The sequence below is a fragment of the Notamacropus eugenii genome, chromosome 1 (assembly GCF_028372415.1).
Source record: "Notamacropus eugenii isolate mMacEug1 chromosome 1, mMacEug1.pri_v2, whole genome shotgun sequence".
In the NCBI taxonomy this organism is placed as follows: Eukaryota; Metazoa; Chordata; class Mammalia; order Diprotodontia; family Macropodidae; genus Notamacropus; species Notamacropus eugenii.
This window is the reverse complement of record NC_092872.1, coordinates 352,140,273-352,166,521: the sequence shown is the minus strand read 5'-3', so window position 1 is coordinate 352,166,521 and position 26,249 is coordinate 352,140,273. Positions and strand designations below refer to the sequence as shown.

The window sequence follows — 26,249 nt, the reverse complement described above, 5'->3', positions numbered from 1 at the left end:
AAAATACATTACCAAGGTAAGTGAACTTATCCACAGTGTTCAGAAGTTCTCCATTTGCTATAACCGATGATTCCGCATATAGATGGTGTGGTAGTGGCTGATGGAGCACCTGTGTTTTCTTGGTGTTGTTAGGCCAAAATTAGCACAGGTAGCAGAGAATTGACCCATACTTTGTTGCATCTCAGCTTCAGAGACTACATCGAGAGCATAATCATCTGCAAACAAAATCATGTACCAACTCTCCCTCCACTTTGGTCTTGGCTTGTAACCTTTTCACATTGAAGAATTTACCATCACTACAGTAGTTGACCTTGTTGCCATGTTCATCCTCATTGAAAGCATTTGACAACATGGCTGAAAACATCATGCTGAAAAGCACAGGAGCAAGCACACAGCCCTGTTTCACTCCATTGGTGACTGGGAAAGCACTAGAGTATCATTCATCATCCAGAACCTGGACAAGCATGCCATCATGAAATTAACTTACAACATTGATGAACTTCTCTGGGCAACCAAATTTTGACATAATTTTCCATAAGCCCTCACAACTAACAGTATCAAAGGTCTTCATGAGATCTACAAACATTGCATACAGACCTCTGTTCTGCTCCTGGCATTTCTCTTGGAGTTGTTGGGCAGCAAATACCATATTGACTATTCCTCAGCCCTTTCTGAAGTCACTCTGACTCTCAGGTAGTTGACCATCTTCCAGGAGAAGGATCAGCCTTTTAAGCAGGACTCTAGCAAGAATCTTGCCAGTGACTAAAAGAGAGACACCCCCCGCCCCCGTGATTGTCACAGGACAATCTCTTTCCTTTATCTTTATAGAGGTGGACAGTGGAGGCATCCTTGAACTCCTGGGGGATAACCTCCTCTTGCCATATAACCTGGAATATTTCAGTCAGCTCTTGTATGAGCAATGGTCCCCCTACCTTGTAAATCTCAGCTGGAATAGAATCAGCACCAGGTGCTTTGCCACATGCAAGGAGCCTAATGGCCTTCAAAACCTCTTCTTCAGTTGGAAGTTCATCTAAGGAGGGATTGACTTCAACCTGAGGTAAATGGTCAATGGCTTCAGCATTGATTGATGATGGTCTGTTGAGAACACTATGGAAGTGTTCATCTCACCTCTCTAGGGTCATGTCCTTATCACTAATCAATGTGGTTTCACCAGCACTGAGTAGTTGTGATACACCACAGGTTGTTGGTCCATAAATAGCCTTCAGGGAATCATAAAAGCACTTTGGATTGTTACTATCAGAATAAAACTGAATTTCATCTGCCTTCTTACTGAGCCAGGAATCCTGCATCTCTCTAAGCTTTGCTGTACTTTACTTTTGATGGAATTAAGTGCTGCCTTCTTAGAGATGGATGAACTGGTCCTGCTGTGGAGTTCTTGTTTTTCATTTAGCAGCTTCTGAATTTCCCCATCATTTTCATCAAATCATTCTTGGTGTTTGCAAGTGTACTGACCCAGATGAGCAAATGCAGTGCTGTACACCAAATCTGAAAGCTGCCCACTTTTTTTCTTGCCCCACTGTTGCCAACTGTGTATTAACTCAACTTTCCTTCCAAGTTAGCAACAAACTGTTCACTCTCAGAGAAGATCTCTAATTTGTTGACATTAATTCTTCTGGTTATTTTGCCCTGGGGGCAGCACTTTTGATGAATATTTAGCTTGGAAAGGATCAGTCTATGATCAATTCAGCACTCTGCACCACACATTTCCTTCGTTACTCTCACATCTTGTCTGTCTGTTCTCCGTACCATCACATAGTCTATTAGACTATACCAAATTCCACTGCTGATTCCAGTGAGAAATGACCCTATGGCCTGGACCACCTGTGTGCAGGGTTGTAACAATAGCTCCCAGTGTATCCATACTAGCTGCTTCATCACTTGCTTGTCACCACAGGACTTTAAGATAGGTATAATAGTAAAATGGTATGGGTGATGTCTTTTGATTCATGTGTAAATTGAATTTAAGTGAGGCAGAGTTGTACAAAGTCATCAGCCTCACTCTCTCCTCCAGAGTCATCACAGTCCAGTGAAAGGACAGAATCAAGATGACTGGTGATGGCTCAGGATGCAGTGGATGACCTTAATGTCTTCGGTGTCTAACCAAGCTGTAAGCGTTCCACAACTTCTGCTTCAACTGCCTTCATGGCCATTGGAACAAATTGTCCTCATCCACCCATTCCACCAGGGGAAGTCTTCACATGCTTGGGGTAGACACCCCCCTAACTCACCAATGGGTATGAGACCTCTTGGTTACCCTGAACCTGGTTTGGCTCGTCTACTGAAACAGTTTACCAGAGTGTGGCATCTGCGCATGCTACAGTTTCTTGGAGCCACAGGTGTGATTTGGGTAGAATGGGTGGACACTGAAGGTGGAAAGCAGCCCTGAAAAGGGCTCACAGCCATCACACCAGAGGTACTGGTCCTCCTAAACGCACCCTACACCTCCCTCCAAAGTTACTGTGTTATGGAGGGATTTGGAGGTCACCTTAAGGACAATTTTTAGGAGAAAGAGTAAAACATAGGGAGAGATGGAAATATAAAAGATTATGATGGGATAAAGGAATTTTGAAGTTCCTGAACACAAAAATGACACATTTCTGGGTGATGGTAATACTACAAAGACAGTATTCATATATTAAGTACTTGCTATGTGCCAGACACTGTATTTCAGTGGCATCTAGAGGCACAGTGAAGTTTGAACTCGAGTCCTTCTAATTTCAGCACTAAGTTCAAAATTGACATCAGACACCTACAGCTGTGTGACTCTGGGCAAGTCATTTAACCTCTATTTATCTTAGTTTCCTCAACTATAAAATGCTATAAAGTAGCATCTACCTCGAAGAGTTGTGGGGATCAAATGAGGTAATTATTGGTAAAAAGTGGTTAGCATAAATGTATTTAATAGGAATGTATGTGTAGAACCTATATAAAATTGTGTGCCGTCTCAGGGAGAGAGTAGGGAGGGGAAAAAAAATCTAAGATATATGGAAGTGATCGTAGAACACTGAAAACAAAATCATTTAATGAAAAAAAACATTTTGAGAAGAAAAAATGTGGTTAGCATAGTGCCTGACACAACGTAGGCACTATATAAATTGCTTTGATCCTTCCCCTCCCCTCCCTTCTCATAGCTGAAGTGGAATGGAAGTATATGTCCCAGAAATAGGAAGTTAGGCTATTTGAGTATTTGAGGAAACATCAGTAGGTAGATTTGAAGTCCTCTATTACAATGACGTGAGTTGGGATGGAGAAGGGAGGCTGAGCCAGACCCTGAACTAATTGAAAAAGGAGAATGCCCTAGAGGTTTGGGACCAGAATTTAGATTGGGTAATGCATCTGCTTACATGAACCTCAGAGAAGTTTCTCAGTATGTTTATCTACTTTGTATTTCTTTATATTCTAAATGTACTTATATGTGTACAGTACTTGTTTTCTCCCTTTTAAAATGTAAGCTCCTTGAGAGTAAGAATTGTGTCATTCCTTATGTTTATATCCCTAGCACCCAGGCACTGCCTGGCACATAAGAGCTTAATGAATTCTTTGATTATTTGATTGAAGGAGAGTCTGAAAGTGGCAACAAGGTGCAAAGAACATTCTTACTCCCCTGCCAGGGTCCATGGGGAGGGAGATAAGTGAGAGCACATGGAGTGCAAGATTTAGTGTCTAGAGGGAGCCAGGTGTTTGCAAGGGCAAAAGTGGTACAGGGTGAAAGAAGGTGTGGTAATAATTATGGAACTCAAGTCCCAGAGGGCAAAGCAAAAGAGGCAGCAGCTCTAGCAGAGATGGGCTGGTAGGAGGGAATGGGGGGGGGGGGGGAGAATCGAGAAGAAGTTTTTTCTCACCAGCTGAAGGGGTTCATTGTCATTGGAATGGTATGAGTGAGACAGGATGGGAAGCTAGCTGACCATTGAGGAATAAGTTCAGGTGGACCAGTTACCTAATCTGCCCTGGTCATAGTCTCTGGTATCGTGTCCTGCAGACATCCAGAAGCCTGAAGAGCCACATGTTTGAGGGGCAGCTCCCAGTCCTGTCCCTACTTAGCAGAGTAGGAATGAGCACCTAAGTACGGCCAAAAGTGGGTTCTCTTAGGATTTTTACTTTATGTGTTCTTGCCTTTGACATGGTGCTTGTATGATAAATTGTAATGCTAGTCGAGAAGGGGCACTGGAAATAAATGTTCAGTCATTTAACTAGTGTTTATTAAGAATACATAGTTTTGCAAGGTGCTAACATAGTTAATAAAACTGAAGTACTCTGCAACTTTAGTTCTTTTGGCACCCAAATGAGGTAACTAGCAGAGAAGTATGTGGTTTTGTGTAAGCTTCAAATATAGAGTCAAGAGAAGCAGGATATGGATCTCAATTAACTGTTCAGTGTAATATTTGAAAAGAATTAACAGTTTAGTCATTTAAAATGGGAAAATTTCTTAGAATATGTATTATTTGCATTTTCATTTTTGGACATTTAATTTAATTAAAATTGTTTCCTTAGAAGCAATTGTATCAGATCCTGAGCAACAGAGAGACAAGGAAAATCATAAGAAGGCATTTAGCATAGTGTCTGACACATTGTAGGCATTTAATAAATGTTGATTGATTAAAGCAGAGGGATCTGATGTGTATTGAATGTCTGGACAAGATGGAGTCAAAATCAGCAAATAAGCAACCAGTAGGCAGGGAGTAACTGAAGATTAGTGAGTAGGAATGATAGAGAGGGGCATTCTGCTGGAGAAAAGAAGATGAAGTTAAATCACTTGTACATACTTTTGGTAAGGAAAAAGGCCACCTCTTAATAGGAGACAGGAGTGAAGGAGATAACAGTGGAAGGCATCTGAACAATGTGAAATAAGGAGGAAAGGGTAAGAGGGAGCTCTTAGTGAATGGCATCAGTTTTTTCTGTAAACTGAAGCAAAGTTCTCAGCTGAAAGGATAGGCTGAAGGGGAGTCATGGGAGGTTTGAGGAGGAATGAAGAAGTTTGGGAGAAGTCACTGTGGTGAGTAGCAAAGTGAATTAACTAGAAGGTGTAAAAGAATTACTTTGACAAAGTAAAGGCCCAGTTGAAAATATGCATTTGTAGTGGGCTGAGTTAACACAACTGGTGATTTTTCTCCAGCTTTAATTTAGCAGCACATGAATTGAATGAATGGACCCTACAGGCTGTCTAATGTAACCCCCTCATTTTACAGGTGAGCTAAATTCAACACCTGTCTATTATGTACAAACTTCAAACAAGGTATTCTGCTAAGATCAGAGGTAAAATACCTCTCCCACTTTGATGCAACTACTAACAAAACTGGATTCCCAATTTCTTAACTCTCAGTCCAAATATAGTGTTTCCACTATAGTTCATTTTTCCCCTTATACTGCTTTCCAGCGAAACTCTTTTTGTCCTATTTCTTCTCCCTAGCACCACTACCACCTCCTACAGCTGGAGGGGTAGTAAAGTGGAGAAGATGGTAGGAGGCCCTTTGTCTTTCAGTTCCTACTGGTTCCAGGACTCATTCGTTCCTTCCCCTTTTACATAGAAAATAGGAGATCTTTGAAAGTACTACAAAATTTCCCAAGTGCATTCCAACCTGGTCTTGTTAGTTCTAAGCTCACCATCTCTACATCGCATATCCAATTAGACAAATTTTATAGGCTGCCTATCCAGTTACATGACATAATCTGAACAGGATGTCTTTTTCATCCATTTTTATTTTTTCACTGTGGATGATTAGACAAACTATTTTCATAATTGTAAATTTCTCTGAGAGGATTTTGTAGTATTCCAGTGTAATTAATGTGATGCCATCTGCAAATAGCTTTTAAAGAACTTCAGTATTCTTTGACATTAGGTCCCAGCTTAGGGAAAGGATAATGACAGTTTATTTTAAAGTTATGTCTTTAAATTGGTTTGTTCTTTAGCTCTTTAGTGCATGTATGCGTGTGTGTGTTTGCCATTCCATAGACCTTTTAAAGAGCAGATTCTTGATTAGCTTATTCCATATGTCATCAAGTATAGCAGTTAGAAGTAATATGGTACAATTAAAAGAACCCTTTGATTCAGAAAACTTGAGTTCAAATCCAAACTCTGACATTTCCCAGCTGTGAGATGATGAACAGTTACCTTAGACTCTCTGAGTGTCAGCATCTCTGTCTGTAAAAATGGGGACAGTAATGACCAAGTACTATTTCAAACCTCATAAGGTTGTGAGGAAAGTAATTTATAAACCTTAAAGGACTGTGGAAATATAGGGGTTAGTATTTCTGAGTGCTGACAAAGTTCAGTATATACATGTGCTGAATGCCACCTGTATGTGTTGGTGGAAGAAGGATTTACATGAAGTATAACTCAGTCCCTACATTAGAATAGATAGGAAAATAAGACACATATACCTAAGAAGACAATTAACAATTACAAAGCCAAATATGGCAAGTTCTATGGAGGTAGAGATAGTTCATTGTTCTTAGGTGGTTAGACAAAATTTGAGAAATTTGATTTGAACTTGAAGGATAGGTAGGATTTAAGGATGTCTTGTAATTTGGGGGAGGGAAAGATTGCATGTGAGACAGCAAGACTAAAGACATGCAGGTAGAAACGCAAAAAGCATATTCAAGGGCCTATAGCTATCAAAGCCATTCTGGCACAAGTTAGGACTAGAGGCTGCGAAGTAAAATTGGAAAAGAAAATTGCAAACAAATTGTAGAAGACCTTCAAAACAAGACTGAGCAGTTTAATTTTTATGCTGTAGAAAGAGAAGTAGGTAGTTAAATGACATGTGTTAGGAAGATTAATCTAGGAGTGTGTGTAGAAATGATTAGAAGATAAGAATTAAGGAAACCAAGTAGAATTGATTAGTTGTACAGAAAAAATGGAGAATGTAGGATGACAAATTTAGAAGTTGGATAAATGAGTAGAAAAGAAATTACACAAAAGCTTAGTTGACCAAGTATTATAACTCATAAGGAAAATGATTTAGTCACCTTTCCAAGTGACACCAAACATTTTCTGTTTGTCATAAAAGTAATATTGTAGGGGCAGCTAGGTGGAACAGTAGATAGAGCACCAGCCCTGGAGTCAGGATCTGAGTTCAAATGTGACCTCAGACACTTGACAGTTACTGGCTGTGTGACCCTGGGCAAGTCATTTGATCCCAGTTGCCTCACAAAAAGTGTGTGTGTGTATGTACATGTATATATGTGTGTATATAATATATGTAAACAAATTAGCAGTATTGTGCTAATTTTCCAGTAAAGAAAGGAGTAATTGTATCTTTTCTCTGATTACTGCTATATTTCCCACAAGTGTATCAAACTTTAGACCTTTAATGAAAGGGTTGCCCTGTTAAATAGAACCTATAATTTGACCTTATTGAAATTAACTGTAATAAATTTTAATAAAATTGGATAGATTAGATAATATGGAATCTAGCCCTAATGATTTTGAGCCTAGAGATGTAAATTATTATACTTTCTATGATACCTCTGATAGGCAACTTTACTATTTACTATAACTACTATTTACTATTCTTCAGAGTAATGTCTTCAGTTTATAGTCATCATACACTAAGCAGTACTGTAGCTGTCATAACATAAACATTTTATTCATGCATAGGTACCATACTTAAGTTGCATCCAGGCTGCATGATTTTAAATAACTATAAAGTGGTGTTTCTCTAGTTATTATGGTTTGCATCTAATTCAAAGACCCAGTGATTCATAAAATATCAGTTCTTTTGATTACAAGGCTAAATTTAAGTATCCAAAGATAGAGGTAAGGTCATCAAACTCTGACTTCCCAAATTAAAATACCGTATAGAATTCTGAGAAGTTGCTGTTCATATAAGCCTCTGTGAATAGTTAAGGTCTCAGTAAGTATAAGTATAATAATGCCCTAGGTTGTTAGGCAGAATATTATGATTGTGTGGTAAACTCTATTCTATTATTAATGTATTATATTATTATCAACTTACATTTATATCATGCTTTGGGGGTGAGGTCCTTTCCTCACAGCCTTGTTGAGATATCTCTTAATTTTTTACAGTCAAGAAAATAGGCTCTAAATTTAGGTGACTTGCCCAGGCTCATATGGATTTTTATGATGATATCAAAAATCCTTCCAATTTTAAATCCTGTGATTCTGTGTTCCTAAATATTAAAACCAGAACTTGAAACCCCAGGTTATCTGATGCCCAGCTCATGAACAAGTCACTTAACACAATCCCAGTGCATTGAGGGGAGAGGGTGTGGGGGAAATGGTATGGTTATTTTTTCATAAGGGAAGCACGGGGTTGAGGGGAGGAAGAGAGCTATTATAAGATGGATATTATATAGAAAAACAAAAGATATCATTAAAAATAATCACCCCCCCCAAAAAAATATGAAACCCAGAAAGGTTGTGACTCTTCAGATGGTTATATAAGATAGTAAGTAATAGGATCTTGAACTGAACCCACAGATCTTACAGTTGCTATTATGAGATTACTACCATCCTGCCTCTTTTTATGGCTCACGTCCAATTGTTTGTTTAATTTCTTTACTTTTGTCTACAGTCAGATGCTGAGGGTAAATTGTGTATTATGTTTAGAAATTGAAAATATTTGTTATCATAGCATGTAATTGTCACCAAATAAATTTACATTAATACTACAAACATATGTTAATCTCTTTCAACAAACTTAACCCCAGAAGTTTTTCATGTAAGAAATATTTTGTCAGAAATCAGAATTAAGGGTTATTTGAGGTTTTATGGTGTCTTTACTGATTCTTCAAAGATAATTATTAGCTTTTTTATTCTTCATCCTTTTTTCACAGACTAATATAAATAAGTGCAACAATTTTTAGATGGATACTGTTTCTTCTTTCATCTTATACATTTGCTTATTAAAAAAATACAGAATTTAACCAAAAAAACTTGTTAAAGACATGGAAATGATAATATAACAAGCCCTCTGGAAAATGTGAAATAAAGCCAGAAGGGGAAATAGCTAATGTTAGATGATAGATCAAGATTCAGAAACACCTTAAGTTGAAATTATGTGCTGAAAACAACATAATGAAATTTAATGGAAACCAGTGTAGAGGAAGTCCTTTCCTTTTCAGAAATCATATTGTACAAATATGGGTGAGGTCACATGAAAAAGACAAGTTGACTACAAACTAAAAATGAACTAAGAGTTTGTTATTGCTAAAATGGCAAAGATAGCCTTAATTTGAATTAATAGAGACATTGTAACTGGAAGTTTAAGAAGCACTGAAAGGGTCACAATTGGAAAAAGTTTAAGAATTTATGATCTAGATCAAGGGAAATAATAGATCCAATGTACTCTGCAGTGAATAGACCACATCATAATCCTTCCAGTATTTGCAGATTATTAGCATATCTAAATCTTCTCTAGGTTAAGAATACCCTGTTTCCTTAATTCCTTATATTATAAAATTTCCAGCCTTATTGTGTCTTGAAGGTGACCTTGGAACTGTTCTTGAAGGGTGTGGGCAGAGCAGAGTGCAAGTGTCAACAGGTTCTACAAAACTGTGTAAAAATGTGCTTGAATCATCCTCACTGCCTTATTTGCAATACAGATGAGGGTTAATAAATACATTCTGTGTTGCTTAGAAATTACAGGAATGCAGGTTTTTCAGTAGAAAAATTTTTAACTCTTAGAGTTGACTGATAGGCTGTATCAGGAGATAATGAGCTTCCTATTGATTCAATTCAACAAACCTTTATTAAAATCCTATGTACCAAGTACTGAGCTAGGTACCAAGGAGACAATGAGAAACAATCTTTGTCCTCAAGGGAAATTCAGATAAATATCACACAGAGTAAATACAAAGTCATTTTGATGGTTTGAGGAAAGGGAATCAAGAAAGACCTTTTGAAGGAGTTGGCAATTTAGCTGAGCCTTAAACCCATTGATTCCTAGTTTAGGAGACGAAAAGATTCTAGGCATAGGAGATGACCTTTGCATAAGAATGGAGTTGGGAGATGAGCTGCTGTATCCAGGTCATATTAAGAACCCTAGTTTGGTTAAAATGAAGCATATACAAGAAAGATTAATGTGAAACAATCTGGAAAAATCAATTGGCACTAGATTGTGACTGTAGGTAGAAATGTTCACTATCAATTTGAACAAAATTATTGAAGATTTTGTAGAAAATATTCCTGGCTTGAGAAAAGTTTAACTGGATGTAAGACCCTTCTAATTCTAAGAATAAGCACTCTGTGTCATGGGCTCAGTGGAGGACATACACTGAAGGGTATATTGAGAGGACATAAGTTTGGGTTAATGGAATTGGGCCACATTCTGAAGCTCCATGAAAGCCAAATGAAAGAGTTTAAATGTCATCCCATAGGTGGTAGGGAACTATCACAGGTTATGGTACCTAATCTCACACAAAAATCCCACTTTCTGGCCTTATTGTATCTTGAAGGTGGCCTTGGAATTGTTCTTGAAGGGTATGGGCAGAGCAGAGTGCAAGTGTCAACAGGCTCTACAAAACTGGAAAGGCTTTTAATATGGAGCCATTGATAGCATGGGTCTCTCATCAGAGAATTAGCCTAAGTCTGGAGAAGCTAGCCATGAGAAGATAAGGAATTCATGAAGACCTTCTCCTGAGATAGGGAAGGTTTGTCATCTGCCTTGTGAAGAGAAAGGACCTGCACCAATGAAATCTTAGATTTTTAGAAATACTTAGAAGGCACTCTGCGCCAAGTACTGAGGTACATACAGAGCTCAATAAGATATACCTGTTAGGTGGAAAAAAATTTACTTCTTGTGTAACCTATAGTCTCTTGGTCTTAAATACATTAATCCATGCTTTCTCCCAAATTAAAATGAGTCAGGCTTGTAATACTTTGTTTTAATCAAAATCACCAACAAAAATCGAGTCTTTAGAAGTAATGAAGTATGTAACTTAGTATCAAAAGACAAACAAAAATAATTTATTATTCATAATTACACTTCGTTACAATTCTTTTCCTTTTCTTTCCTTGATGCTTTAGCCAGCAAAAGTTGTGGGTGTTTTTTTTTAATTCTGTTGTCTAATAACTCTAAAGGTGAATATTTTTGTCTGTGAGGGAATATTTTAAGATTTAAAGTTAGGGAAAAGAAAAATAGTTACTTCATTATTGTTGTAGTTTTTCTACAGTAACTGAAATTTTGTACTTGCCTTACCATTTTTATAATGGTACTTTTATAGTGTTATTTTTAATTTACCTAATCAGTTTTCCACTTTTGTGTGCTCTGTTGGAGTTAGCATAATTAAACTGCTTTTTGACTGATTACATTTAATTTTTGTATGAAAAAGTAGTATTTTTAAACCTACAGAAAAGGCTAACTTTATGCATCTATAGCATTAATTTCCATCAATATTTTTATTTTATTTTGAAAACTAGTTTTTTTCAAGTTAAATGTATGAGCCATCAAAATGCACCAAAGAATGCTGTACACTATACAGAGAACTTTAATCTTTAATACATTGTCTTTTTTAAGGTAAAAATTAGCCATAGGAGAGAATAGAGAGGAGAACATAGGGAAAGAATACTAGGAGGTAAAATCTAAAGGAGTATATTTGCAGGAAAATAGCAATCTGTCCAAGTTCCTGGAAAGTGACTTCACTAATAAAGGACTTTATGCCAAATAGATTTAAAACATGCTATAATGTCATCTCTACAGGAAACATTTCTTCTGAATCTGTAGGAGTAGGGAAGAGCAAGGTAAATAAAAGCCTTTCTTCCTTGAGGTGCACAATATGAGATCACCCTTCATGTTACCAAAGATTTTCAGTTCAGCAAACATTAAGTGCCTACTATGTGCAAGACTTAAGACTGTGTGCTTATTTTAGCATTTAAAAATCATTTTATGTTAATAGTGAAAAAAAATGTGGGTTTTAGTTTGCAGTTAATATGTTTCGAACATTACCACCGTCATCCAATCCCACGGGAGCAGAATTTGATCCAGAGGAAGATGAACCAACACTAGAAGCAGCATGGCCTCATTTACAGGTAATTAACCATAGGATTTCACCTTGGGGGCAGGGGAAAGAAAAGGTTAGTTTTTCAGCATGTTCTATCAGCATTTAGAAAAGGGCAAGGTCACCCACCCAACCCCATCCATCTCCACCTCTCCTTAGGAGCCACCATGAATTCATTAAGAATACTTACACAGTGGTGTGCTGGAGGCAGTTCATAAAAGTTCATGAGAGTTAGTTGTTAAATTTTCAGTGTGATCATTTATAATTTGGAAAATGTCAAATGCTATAAATTAGGATTTAGTTCACTGTTTCATCAGTTGTCTAGATTTAAAAAGGTGATGGGGAAAATGTTAATAATGTAGATTGAACTTAAAAGTGTGTTATACATACGTGGTTTTTTTGAGAGCTGGTTGTTAAACATTTACCAACACACCACTGATACTAAGTGACCAGGAGTCAGAGGTACCCATTAAAGCAAGAATGGAAGAGCAGAGGATACCAGCTATAATAGCTTGAGAGAATTAAGTAGACCTTAGAAAGAAAAAGGAGAAGTTTAAGAAATGAACCAGAAAAGTAATGTGATAAAATAGTTAACAGAGGAAGGTGGAAAGACAAGTACAAAAATACTATATTGATAAGCTATATGCTATAAAGAAAAGGTAAGATTCTAGTTCTTTTGCAGTTAGTTACTAGGTCCAGATGGGTAGTAGGTTGTGCTTAAATTTCAAAGGTCAAACCAGTATAGAAACTCAGAATTTCCTTTGTTCTTGGCTTTGTGCCTTCATATTGCAACACTTTCAGGGAGTAGGATACTTGCCACACATTAGGAGGCTGACCTTGACATTATTTGTTGACAGCCATGGTCTCTACAATTGATACTGGGCAGTAAAATTTAAGCATTAGTAAGATATGACATCCCATCACCATAAGGTTGGTTATAAGATGGTGAAGATTTTTGGCCATAGCAATTTACGAGAATGGATAAACTTTGGAAATATTAAAAGGGTCTACCATGAAAATTGTTATTCCCTAGGTAAAATTGCCCTCTAAGAAAAAATATGTCCTGTATGCATACCACTGGAAGTTCTTTGTTCTGGCAGCCATATTAGATTAAGCCATGTAATTTGCATTTGCTTTTTAGAAAACTAGCTTTTTGGTTTAGTTTAGATGAACACTTTTGACTGTTAAACCCATTGAACAGTTCTGACTGTTTAAACACATGTAGTAAAAAATTGGAACATACAGTGTTTTTTATTGCTATTCTTTCTCTCAAAACTAATGCCACTGTTTGTGTTTTTCCCTAGCTTGTTTATGAATTTTTCTTAAGATTTTTAGAATCTCCAGATTTCCAACCTAATATAGCAAAGAAATATATTGATCAGAAGTTTGTATTGCAGGTGAGAATTTTACCTTAAAAATTTTGAACATATTCGTTTACAGTGGGGATATTTTTAGTAAGTGTCTCTTCCTTCTTTCAGCTTTTAGAGCTCTTTGACAGTGAAGATCCTCGGGAAAGAGATTTTCTTAAAACTACTCTTCACAGAATCTATGGGAAATTCTTAGGCTTAAGAGCTTACATCAGGAAACAGATTAATAATATATTTTATAGGTAAGTTAGATCTTGGAGTCTCTTTGCCTTTTTATGTAGTTTGTATTTATTATGACATTTAACACTCCCTCCCTGGGTTTTTTTTTTTGTGTCTGATTATTAATCCCAATTAACAAACATTATATTACTGCCCCTCCACTACAGACTTCCTCTGATATTCTTGTTTCATGGCATGTAGATAACTCTCAGGCTATGCCAGTGGGAGTGTAAGCTATGGGAGCTGAAGAGTCCTTAATTTACAGCCTAGAGACTAACTGTATGTCAGTGGAACTAACTTTTCAGAGTCTCATCACCATGTTGATTGCAAGATATTGAACTTCTTGATCACAACAATCTTCAAAGACAGAGTTGTAGCAGAGTAGGGTAGTCAAGGTTGGTGTTAGGAATGCCTATACTAATAAAATCACAGATCCTTGAAGTATAGTAAATGCCACTGTCCTCTCTTAAAAGAAAAATAACATTGGCCTCCCTTCACACGCAGAAAAAAAATATGTTCTTGTGTTTACATGACATTATATAAACATTCACTTTGGTAGTTATTTTTTTAATGACAAAAAATTAACAGTTCAAATCTGTAGTATTATTGCTTTTGAAATTCCCTTTACCAACATTTACTACAATTCCTTCATGCCATCTTCCAAATGATTCTTATTCATGTCAAAGGACAAATTGCTTTTCAGAAGATCTGAAGATCTTCATGCACTTCAAGTTCCTTATGAATCAGTGGTGTGACATAGCAGCAAAAAAGGTAATGCAGTGCTGGATTGCATCTTAAAAGGCATGGCTTCTAGAAATAAGGGATCAGTAATCCATCTGCCCTCTGTCCTGGTCAAACCACATCAGGACCCTGATGTTCAGTTCTGAATTCCCCAGCTGACAGGCAGAAAGGTGTCCAGAGAAGAGCATCAGGGATGAGGACTTGGAGTCCATATCATGTAAGGGTCTCCTGAAGGGCCTGTAGGGATAGTTAGCCTGAAGAGGAGAAGACTCAGGGAAATAAGGGCTGTCTTCAAGTATGTGAAAGGCTATCTTTGAACCTAGATGGCAGAGCGAGGACTGTAGGGTGGAAGTTGCAGAGAGAGGCAAATTTAGGTATGAAATAAGCAAAACTTCCTTACAGTTAGCTCTGTTGCAAAGTACAGTGGGCTGCTTCCAGAAGTAGCAGGTTCCTCTTTGTTGGAGAACTTCAGGCAGAGGCCAAGTGACCACTTGTCCAGGATGTTATAAAGGGCATTCCTTTTTTGGCTATAGATTGGACTAGTTCACCTCTGAGGTCCCTTCTTACTCTAAAATGTCATTCTATGAAACATCTTTAAATTATTCTTCATAATACCTAAGTGTAATGTAGACCTTTGACTATTTCCATTTCATATGCACTAATGATGATTGTTCTGATATTATTTTAAGTTAATGGCTAGAATCCACCATAAGATTCTCAGTTAATTCACCAAGTCATATTGCTTCACTACGTTTATAAAAATATATTACCTGTATTTCCCAGAGAAAAATGAGCTCCAATACAGGTTCAGCTGCTTAGTTAAGTACCTGTGTATTTGGGCAAATCACTTAACCTGTGTAGGCTTCATTCAGTTTCTTTTCTATAAATTGAGAGACTTGTGATAGATGATTTCTGAGGTCACTTCTAACTGAATCTGTAGTCTGGGAATTAAGTTTCTTTTAACTAATTAGTCCATGTTAAATCTATGTCACTAAGAATTGACTTTAATCTTTTTACCTATTGATCACAAACTTGTAGCATTTACTGGTTTCTGGATTTTGTGGATTCATAACGTTTCTATTTTCTCATATTTTCTTTTATTCTTTTGATCTAATTTGCATGTCCTCAGCTTTTCTCCACTTGAAACTGAGTAAGGTTTTGTTTGGGGTTTTTTTTGTTTTTGTTTTTTTGAGATTCTGATTTATACATTTCCAGCACAGTAAGATAGAAAGTTAGGTGTTTCACTTCTAAACCTAATGTAAAAGGAGAAATTTAGGGAAGAAAGGGCATTCTTAAATTCCAGGCAAGAGTAGGAAAAGCTCAGCACAGTTTTGAGTTGAGTCAGAGATTAAATTTAGGTCATACTTGTTAGCCATTTCTCATAGACAAGCTGATATACAGATTATGCCATGAATTCTTGAGTGTTTTATCGCAGGGTCACAGATTGAAAGCTGGAAGGGACTTCATAGGTCATCTAATTATACTAATTTAATTCAGTAAACATTTATTGCATGCTTACTATATATCAAACAATATGTTAGGTTTTTGTGGGAGAGTATAAAAATACACATGATTCGCTTCTTTCCCTCAGTGAATGTCCAATCTGCTAGGGATTTGATTCAATTCCATAAACATTTTCAACTAAGGGGGAGGGAGAAGATGTCAAGGAAGAAGCCATGGAGGAAGTGGCACCTCAGCTAGACCATGAAAGAAAAGAATGACTTTAACCAGAAGCAGTGTTGAGGGGATGTATTCCTGATATGGGGTGATCGGGATCTGCTTGGGATATGGGAGAAGAGGGCAAAATAAAGCTTAGGAATGGCAAAATAAGACAGAAATACAAATAGTGCAAGGTGTAATATGCGATAGGTGACAGAAGTACTACTGTTAATAATAACTGATATTTACATAGCTCCATAAGGCCCACAAAGCATTGTACATCTGTTATTTCATCTGAATCTAAAAACAACCTAGCAAAGTAGGTACTACAGTTATAATAAATGAAGAAACAGATACAAACAGTTTTAAGTGATTTTTGTCCATGATCCTATAACTGTCAGAGTTGGGACTTGAACCCATATCTCTTCTGGCTCCGATTTCCTTGCTTTTTCTACTCTCCCACACTGCCTCTCTACCCAGAAACTCTTTGGCAGCATAGCAGTAAGACTATAGTGGTCAGGGAAGATTTCATCGAAGGACAGTTGGATCTGATTCTTGAAAGACATGTAAGATTTCAAAAGATGTAGATTTGAGGTGAAAAACAGTGGAAATTAAAGTTTTACACCCAAAAAAAGGTACATAACATTATAAAGTTAAAGCTGCAAAGGACACAATCTGTTATATGGAAAATAGTTTATGTAAAACAGACATGGAGATTTATGGGCAGTATGAATCACCAGTATGACAGCAAAGTCAAAAAAGTGAAGAATGAAATCTTGAGTTTCATTCATAGAAATTAGCATCCAGAGTGAGAGCTAGGGTATTATCATTCTATACTTTCTATACTTTTTCATGGTCAGACCCCAACTTAGTGTATTGTGTCTGTACTGGGAACCAAATCTTAGAAAAGGTCCTGACATTTTGGAACTTGGTCCAGAAGAAGGTGATCAGAATAGTGAAGGGACTTGATTCTTTTATAACATGTTTCCATTTGAAGGAACCTGGAAATGTTTAGATGTATATTTTTTAGGTTGGATTTGGAATCTGAAAGCCTGAGTTTGAATGCTTGCTGTGCTGTGTATTACTTCTATGAACTTAAGCAAATCATTTGACCTCTCTGAGCCTTAGTTTCCTTTTCTGTAAAATGAAAAGGTTGGATTTGATGATTGCTAAGATCTCCATCAGTTTCAACATTTTTAAGAGCCTTGGGAATAACTGCATCCTCCAAACTACCAGACCAACCTCTAACCCAGCCCTCACAGCCATCATTTTTTAAAATATTTTATTTTTTCCCCAATTACATGTAAAGAAAATTTTAACATTTATGTTTTAAAATTTTGAGTTCCAGATTCTCTCCCTCCCCCCTCATTGAGAAGGTAAGCAGTTTGATATAGGTTATACATGCCTCACAACCATCATTGAGAGGAGAAATTATGGTAGAGAAGGAGCCTACCTTTCTCATCATCACCAGTAGCAATTGCTGACCGACTGCTACCAACAAGCAGATAAGCACAAGATCCCTGGGAGTAGGCGCACCCTCCAGACCACTGATCCTGTATTCAGCCCTGACCTTACAGCCGTCATGTGGGAAGGTAGTTCCTTTGGAGATGGAGCCAGCCATCCCTGCCAACTGCCACTTACAGGGCAGGCATACCAACCTGGCTGAAGAACCAAGGCACTCTGAGGGGAAGACAGGAAACATTATGCATCAGGTAGATAGCCCAGGACCCTGAACCCAAGAGCTTTTGGGTTTCCAGCCTAGACCCCTACAGCCAACATCCCAGGAAGCAACCCCTGAGAGATGTACCCTGACAGCTGCTCCTGCGGGTGCTAGAACCACAGCTACTGGAGACTCAGAAAAGAGAGTTCTTGCCACTGGTGCTTTGGTACTTGACCTTGGTACTGTCAAATGGTTCAGCATCAAAAACTGAAATCTTATCCATAGAAATGACATTAAAGAAGAGACCTTTCCATCTGCTTTGCTACTAAACCCTAGGAACCAGAGGACCTCTCTGTCTCATTTGCATCTGAAACCTTCCATATGTGTTGGCTCTCCCATTAGAATAAGAATTTTTATTATCATATTAGAATATAAGACTGTCTCTTTTTTCCCTATTTCTGTCCTCAAAGCTTAACACAGTGCTTTGTACAGATTAAGTGTTTAGTAAATGTTGTATTTGTTCATTTACTCAGCCTAATTCATTCAAGTGGTAGGGTCAGAAGCAATGGAAGCAACAAAAATAAGTGGCCTTTTCCCATAATTTGGCTATGAAAAGTTGATGAGCTATGGAATAATAGCTTGAGGAGATCACAGGATCAAGTGAAAGTGTCTAAGATTGGGAGAAACCTGGATGTATTTGTAGATGCCAAATCAATGAATGCATAAAGATAGAGTGGGGAAAAAGGAGAATGGAAATTCTGTTATTTTATGACAAAATATATGGAAGGTTTTTGGGGGGGGCCTTCATAATGGAAACTGTTACAAAGTCCTCCTCTAGTGGTTCATCATGGTGTAGAGGTTCATGCTTTGACAAGTCCTACCCAGATGGAAAGACTTTGAATATGGGCCCTGTGATCAGTATATCTGCTATCTTAAAGCCAACCTAGCTAATTTGTGAGTGCATCTGTGGAAAGAGTGCCTGTGTAAAAATCACAGATTCTTCAAGTATTCATAATAGAACTGCTTTAAAATCAGGGACATTTGTAAGATCAGTCTTTTAAAAAGAAAGAAAATTTTCTGAAATATAATCATATAAACCTAGTATCTTTGTTTTTGTAAATGTCTTTTTAAAGAAAAATTTCTGAATTTCCAAGCTACAAATATGAAAACTATTGGCTATTTTGGACGGTCTCAGACTTTAACTCACTCAGGCATGAGTTCAGGCATGGCCTCATGTAAGCCTTCTCAGAACAAATTTATCCTATTTTTGAAAACCGTCAATAGTTTGTGGAATTTTTTCATCTTTTTTTGGGTCTGATAAAAATCACCCTTAGGGAATTTTGTTCTATTATTAATATAGTTAAATTTGGTTACCATCTCAAATAACTCTGCATATCCTCGAAATCTTCTGTTAGCCTTCCCTTCTCTAGGTTAAGTAATGAATTTAAATCCCTCTAACATTCTTTAATACTTTGTAGTAAATAGCATGTGTGCATGCATCCCAAACTTAAAGGTAAGTTTGAAAACTAACTTTAGAAAGCATAGTATAACTACTTTGATTGAGTTTGAGGATTACTTCTTAGAAAGAGGTAAAAATTTTGAACCCAATTCCATGATATTCCTGAATGTATGAAATATACTTTTCACGTATCTTCCTCCTATCTCCCATTCTCTTCCCTTCCTCTTCTCCCTCTAAACTTTATGGAACTCTTCCATGTTTTCCAGATTTATGTTATTGTGACTGATAAAGATATTCAAACAAAAGAAACTGAATTGGAATTTGCCTTTATTTTAAAAGAAGCAACCTTAAGTCACATCGGGAAAGTTATTTAATATAATGATTACATAATTCCTATTTTAAGAAGTCAGTATTTTATTTTAAAAGATTATACCTCATACAACTACAGCGTTTGCAACGTTGAAAACTATTTCCGTGGTTTAAATTTATAGAGGTTTGTAGAGAAAGAACAACAAAGGAAATCATTTTCCCTTAATGTAAAAGGTTAAGAAGCAGCTAAATATAGTAACTAGATTGCCTGCCAACATCTTTTGAGCTTTCTGTGAATGACAGAATAGAGGCTAAGAGGGAACCAAAATGTCTGAAATGTAGGTGACTTTCTGCATTCTCCTAGTCACCCAGACTCAGCTCTTCAGAAATTTCAGAGGCAGAATATAGTACAGTAGATAGGACACTGGACTTGGAATCAAGAGACCTATTTCTAAGCTTGCCTTAGACACATGTAATAATGGGCAAGTCACCTCAACTCCTAGTATATCAATGTCCTGATTTGTAAATGAGCATAACCTGGACCACTACACAGGGTTCTTTTGACAAAAGCACTTAGGCAAAACTTGGACCACTATATAAGAATTATTATCTTTTTTCCCCTTGCTATATTCCCAGCATTCCAGTCAGTCTCCAGATCTTATGTATTTCAGATCCTTCCTTTCCATTGACACTGCCACCTTCCATCCTTGTTCCTTCACCTGTCAACAATGGCAGTGAACTCCTGACAGATGTCTTCACTTTCTCCCCTCCAGTGCTTACACTGTTACCAGGCTAATATTTCTACAGTACTGCTGGCATAGTCACTTCCCTGTTGAACTTCTCTTTCATTCCCCACTGCCCGCCAGATAAAATCCAAACTGAGGATTAAGTCCCCACAGGCTCTGGTCCCTACTTGTCTATACCAGTTTGCCCACACTTGTACTTTAAACTGGCCCATTCATTGCCCTCCAAATATATCTTATGCCGTCTTGAGTCTGAAGCTTTTTACTTATGTTTTCTCAGCTTGTCTTTTCACTTTCTCTCCCATAGCTAATCTTTCATCTCCATCTATTGAAACCTGACTCAAATGTTAACTCTTCCTTGGAGCCTTCTCAGTCATGTCAGATAGGAAGTGATTTCTTCCACTTCTCTCCTCTTGTCAGCCAGTGAGGTTGACTTAAATTCCTGGGAAAATGATAAAACCAACTATCAAAGATATGATTAGTGAACATCTAAAAAAATAGTCAATGATTATGAGGAATAAGCATGACTTTTTCAAGAGCAGCCCATAACTGAGTAACTTTATTTCCACTTCTGACTATCATTCTCCTAAAGTTTAAACCTCTTAAAGTCAGGAACTGTTTTATTGTTATTCTTATATCCCCAGTGCCTATCACAGTGACAGGCATATATAGCAAGCACTTAGGAAGTGCTCATTGATTGGCAGGGTTACTGATCCAGTATATCAGGGGAAAGTTGTAAATAGTTTACCTAAATTTAGTTTAATTAAATTAGTATTTGGTTAAGAATCTCATGGAGAGATCTAGGCTACTAATAATGCACTAAGACAAATTCAGTACTAACTGAACAGCCAGATTTACAGAGTAGTCATTTATATTTCCATATCATCCCTGGAAGAAGGCTTAAATAGAGTGATCTCATGATCCTTGCTTGGACTTGTGCTATTTAATTTTTTTATCGCTGAGTTGGATAAAGGCAAACAAGTGGCATGTTTATTAAATTTTCAAGCAACAGCAAGCTGAGAGACTAATAATCTACAGTATGATGACATGATCCAAAAGAGGTTAGCATTGGGCTGAATCTAATAAGATGGAATTCATTGGAGATTAGTGGAAAGTTTTATATACTTGGATATTTTTTAATAATTAGTTTCATAAATGGAAGGACAGTTAGGCAGCCATATGAAGAGATTTAAGAGTTTTAGTGTCTCCAAACTCAATGTCGGTCAGCATTAGAGAGGACTTGGGACGTTTAGCCTGGAGAAGGAAAGACTCAGGTCAGGTATGATAGCTTTCTCCTAGTATTTGAAAGACTGTCTTGTGAAAAAGGAATTAGATTACTTCTATTTGGACCCAAAAGGAAGAGCCTAGGAGCAGAGAGTTCAATTTAATCTTGAACTAAACAAAAACTTCCTTTAGGAACCAGTGGATTCACTCTCCCTGGAGGTTTTCAAACAAAGACTAGTTATTCTCTTTTCTGGTATGTCAAAATGGGGATTCTTTTTTGGATGTGGGTTGGAGTAGATGGTCACCAAGGTCCCTTTGAAGCTTAAAATTTTGTGATAATACTTTGCATTTATTTTGTGTCTTTATCACATTCAACCTTGTATTTGCCAGCTTTTTCTATCCCCGCCAGATTGGTTAAGAATTCATTGAAGGCTTAGGATTGTCTGATTTGTTTTTGTAATACTCTTTTGCCCATAAAAGCATAACATATCAAACCTAATATTCTGCCATTCACTTGAGACTTTTTTGTAGGGTGTTTTGTGGTTTTTTGTTTGTTGCCTGTGCTGTCCTTCCCATTATGTCATAAGCTCCTGGAGGTCAGGGACCTTGTCTTAAGCCTCTCTGCATTTCTCATAGCACCTTTTCCTATGCCTTACTCATAAGAAGCACTATTCATGCTGTATGTATTTGTTAAATGAATAATCAAAAATTATAATATGACATTCATTTATCTTCTTAAATACCAAATGAAACTTTTTAACATAGACAAATTTAGAAAATATTTTTGTTGTTTTGAGTTTTCTGAATTTCTTTTAGGACTTGTTCTTTAAACTAATATTTAATTTAGTATACTACATGATTGAGTAAAGGGGAAATACTTTAGAATTTAATAATGTGGAACAAAACAGTTCTATCAGTGCTGATGAAATAGCAGGTCTCAACACAGCATAAGACTCAAGTTCTCAGTGAGTCCTCAGCTCTACCCTACTTTTCTGACCTTATTTGTCACTACTCCCATATGCAGAACCTCAATTCTAGCTAGGATAGTGCTAGTTTATCATTCCCTAGATAAAGCAGGTTCATTCCTAACTGCATTTTCTTTGATAATCCCTCTATCAATCATTAGAATACCCTTTTCTTGCCTTTCTGCCTATCTAAATCCTGCCCATCCTTAATAGTTCAATGTATATTCTGCCTTCTTTTTTTGGATTTTCTTCATCTTAATCAGTCCTTACTAATCTCTTCCTCTGAATACTAATTGCCTAACACTGTTTAAGATTTCATCATGTATTGCTTTGTATTTTTATTTAACTTTCATGCATCTGCATTGTCTCTCCAAACTAAATGGTGCCTCTTCAGGGAACATATAAGAACTTATGTTTGTATTTTCACTTCAACACTTCGCACAGAGCTTTGTATTGAGTAAATGCCAAATAAATAATTATTGAATGAATGAATGAACATAGAAAGCAGCAGATATGCACAAGGATACAGAGAGCAGTCCAGATGGCCAGTAGTCAGCAGTACAGTTATACCTTTCACATCGCAGGGGTTAGAGATATGGTGCCCCCAAGATCTGGAAAATCCACATAAAATCTTTTGGCCCTCCTTTTGTACCAGAAGCTCTTTTATACCAAAGAAGTCTGATTTTTTTTTCTTTTATAGGATGTTTACAATACCTTATTGTAAAATTTGGGGTAAATATTTGGTCACAGGTTCTGTGTCTTCTGCATCTTCTGCTGGCCTTTTTGTATCATCTGCAGCTTCCGCAAAACTCCCCAAAAATCCCATTTCATTTCTTATGCCAAACCGTGATAGGTGATGGGGAAAGTCACAGTGTGGAATGTATAACTGTATTATTGAATACAAATTCATCTAAATGGACATATTTCTTAGCATTTGCTTTGAAAATAAACTAATTTGAAATGTAAAGTATTGGAGGTTTTTTTAATCATCTAGCTCTAAAAAGATACCCCAACCTATCTTACTTGATTATTGGCTATAAATATGTTTTTGATACATTAATTAAATTCAGAAAGCATCTGTTCAGTGCAAAGAAATGTTCTTATTTCCATTCTTAGAGGCAGCATGGAAGAATTTTATCATTTGTCCTAATAGAAGACCAAAGTACTTGAGAAAATAGCATCACCATAGTTAATCTGTGTTCATAACAGACTACTACCAATGAAATCAGCTGTAGTGTTTATTCATTTTTTTAAACAAATATTAATTCACATTTTTGGCATTAAAGATTGTTAGATTCACTTATGGAAATGTTTTTCGCTTTGGAATTTTTGTTACCAGCTGTTTCAGAAGTTTAATTATAATTGTTTAAATATGCTTTCCCCCCAGGTTTATTTATGAAACAGAGCATCACAATGGCATAGCAGAATTACTGGAAATATTGGGAAGGTACGTCATTGTACTGGTAAATGCATAAGAGATTTCTGTTTTGTGTATTCTATAACATTGGACTTTTGGATGGAATTTATAACTCAGTAGGGCCTCAAGTTCATCCAATCCTTTTCCATAGTTAAGAGTCAAAATTTGTCTAAAAGATAATATACAGAATTTTGTTTATAATGAATCATTAAATTTACTCTTTTCATGTATCTTGACAGAGTGTCTCAGATTGGAAACTATGGAGGCTTAAGACTACATACATTTCCAGATTCCCTTGACGTGTTGTTTTTCCTGAACTGATTTATTTTCCCTTTTTTTCCTATCTTTGTTCCAAGAGAGGACTGTCTAGATAGAAGAGAAGAAGGAAGGATCTATTCAGAAATAAAAGTGACATAATAAGGGATTTTTTAAAATTAAATTGTTTCTATATGCATGACCTTGTCATGTGTTTCAGTGTAATTATCTTGGAAGTCTGATATTAAGCCTCAACTGTAATAATTTTAAAAGCAATTAAACATAAATGTTCATTAAAAAAGTTACATGATTTTTATTAATAAAACCTGTCATTTAGGATATTGAGGTAAATATTAATACTCCAATTTTCCTTTGATTTCATAAATGTATGAACTACATAAATGTATTGAGTGTAAATTATAACATTGTGAATTTTCATTACCTTTGTTAATGAAAATTTTCCCTGTTTGGAGAAATTTAGGGGAAATTTTCTTGGTAATTTTTAAACATGGGTTTAAAAAAAAAAACAGTAAAAGAAACATTGTAGTATAGGTAGTATAGTGACCAAAGAACTGTCCTTGAATTAAGGAAAAAATGTGTTGAGGCTCTGACTCTCATCCTCACTTGCTGCCTAGGCAAATCATGTATTCTGTGCAGAATCTGCTGAGAATTGATACCCAGAAGAATGTACACTTCCTGAGAATAGGTATTATTTCTTTCTTCGTGTCACGGGTTCCTAGTGTTTAATAGGTTCTTAAGAAATAGTGTTGATTAAATTGAATCCTGACTCCCACATTTGCTATTAACTGTACAAAAGTCACTTAACTTTCCTGTGCCTTAGGTTTCTTTATCTGTACAGTAGAGATAATAGTATTTTCCCCATATAACTACTGTGAAGAAAACATTTTGTAAACCACAAATCACCACAAAAATATGGATTCTTATTATCACCATCACTATTATCTCATCTAAAAGTGTCAAATTCACAGATTGGGGCCTGCAAAATTCTTTAAGTATGATCTGAACTAGATGAAAATTTAATTAGGAAATATTTAAATAAAAATCAGTACAACACAGATCAAGTGAATTTGGGCTTTTCTAAATCACTCTGTAGCCACAAGGATCTTGTTTCTGTTTAAGTTTGACACCACTGATCTAAACAATCTTTTATACACCAAATCAATAAGTTTTCATGATTCCCTCCTCCTTTATCACTAAAGATGACCCGATGGAGCAGTGGAGAGAGCAGTGAGTGGATGCAGAGTCATTAAGCCCTGACCTGGGTTAAAATCCTACCTCAGATTCTTCACTGTCTGGTGACTGTGGACAAGCCACTTCTCTCAACTTTCTCTCATCGATCATCTGTAAAAAAAAAAAAAAAAAAGAAAGAAAGAAAAAGATAATGATAATAGCACCTATTTGACAGGATTTTTGTGAGAATCAGAGGAGAAGATATTTGCAAAGCACTTTGCAAACCTAAAATGATCATATAAGTTTTTTGCTATTGATATGATGATAGTTGGGCTTTTAAACAATAGATTGCAGGGAAAAAAACATTTTAGGTTCTTCTAGGATATGCCTTAATATTTTATCAATCAAACTTATATGAGCTTATATAATTCTGAAAACCAAATAAGTCTATTGTGAATATTTGCCATTTGAAACACAAACTTCATACATCTAATTTGCTGAATACAATGAAGAGGATCAGACTATTAAGATGATAGATGTCTTCATGTCTTCCTTCTATTGGATTCACATTTTAGCTCCTCTAATACTGGAATAATGGGCCTAAAAATTTGAAAGTAAACAGTTTGAAAGCCTAAAGTTTGACAAACCTCTAAAGAAAATGCAAATTTTCTTTCAACAGTTGAAAAGATGTGTAATTGGACAAATCAGGGTGTTGCGAGTTTTCATGCAACAGTTGAACACCTCCTTGTAAAGAAGATAGCAAGCCACATACCATAACGTAACAAGTTGAATTTTTCCCCTTAGAAGGACATTCCACCTGTGCTTGGTTTTTTATTTTGAAGCTGTACTGATTTGCCATTATCTACCATCACTTGTATTAATTGTAATTTCTATGAAATGATTCAAGGTCTAATGCTTTCCTAAGACTTTTCTAAAATTAAAATTTCCTATGTTTTTCCTTTCCTTTTTGAAAGAGACCTAATTTGTCTATGGGATTTCCATGTGAAAGTAGGACTGAAAAAAATATGACATAATTACGTATCTGAAATTTGTGAATATAT

General features: G+C 36.3%; 1 protein-coding gene across 7 annotated transcripts in view; it reads left to right on the top strand.

Annotated features, from left to right (window-relative positions):
- Nucleotides 1–26,249, top strand: part of PPP2R5C (protein phosphatase 2 regulatory subunit B'gamma) — a 213,488-nt gene that overhangs the window by 148,775 nt on the left and 38,464 nt on the right. For all 7 annotated transcript variants that reach the window (XM_072630214.1, XM_072630218.1, XM_072630212.1 and 4 more), the window contains 4 exons: nt 11,900–12,010; nt 13,284–13,376; nt 13,458–13,588; nt 23,713–23,772. In XM_072630214.1, the coding sequence (XP_072486315.1) occupies nt 11,900–12,010; nt 13,284–13,376; nt 13,458–13,588; nt 23,713–23,772 (395 nt within the window). The remainder of the gene's footprint in view (nt 1–11,899; nt 12,011–13,283; nt 13,377–13,457; nt 13,589–23,712; nt 23,773–26,249) is intronic.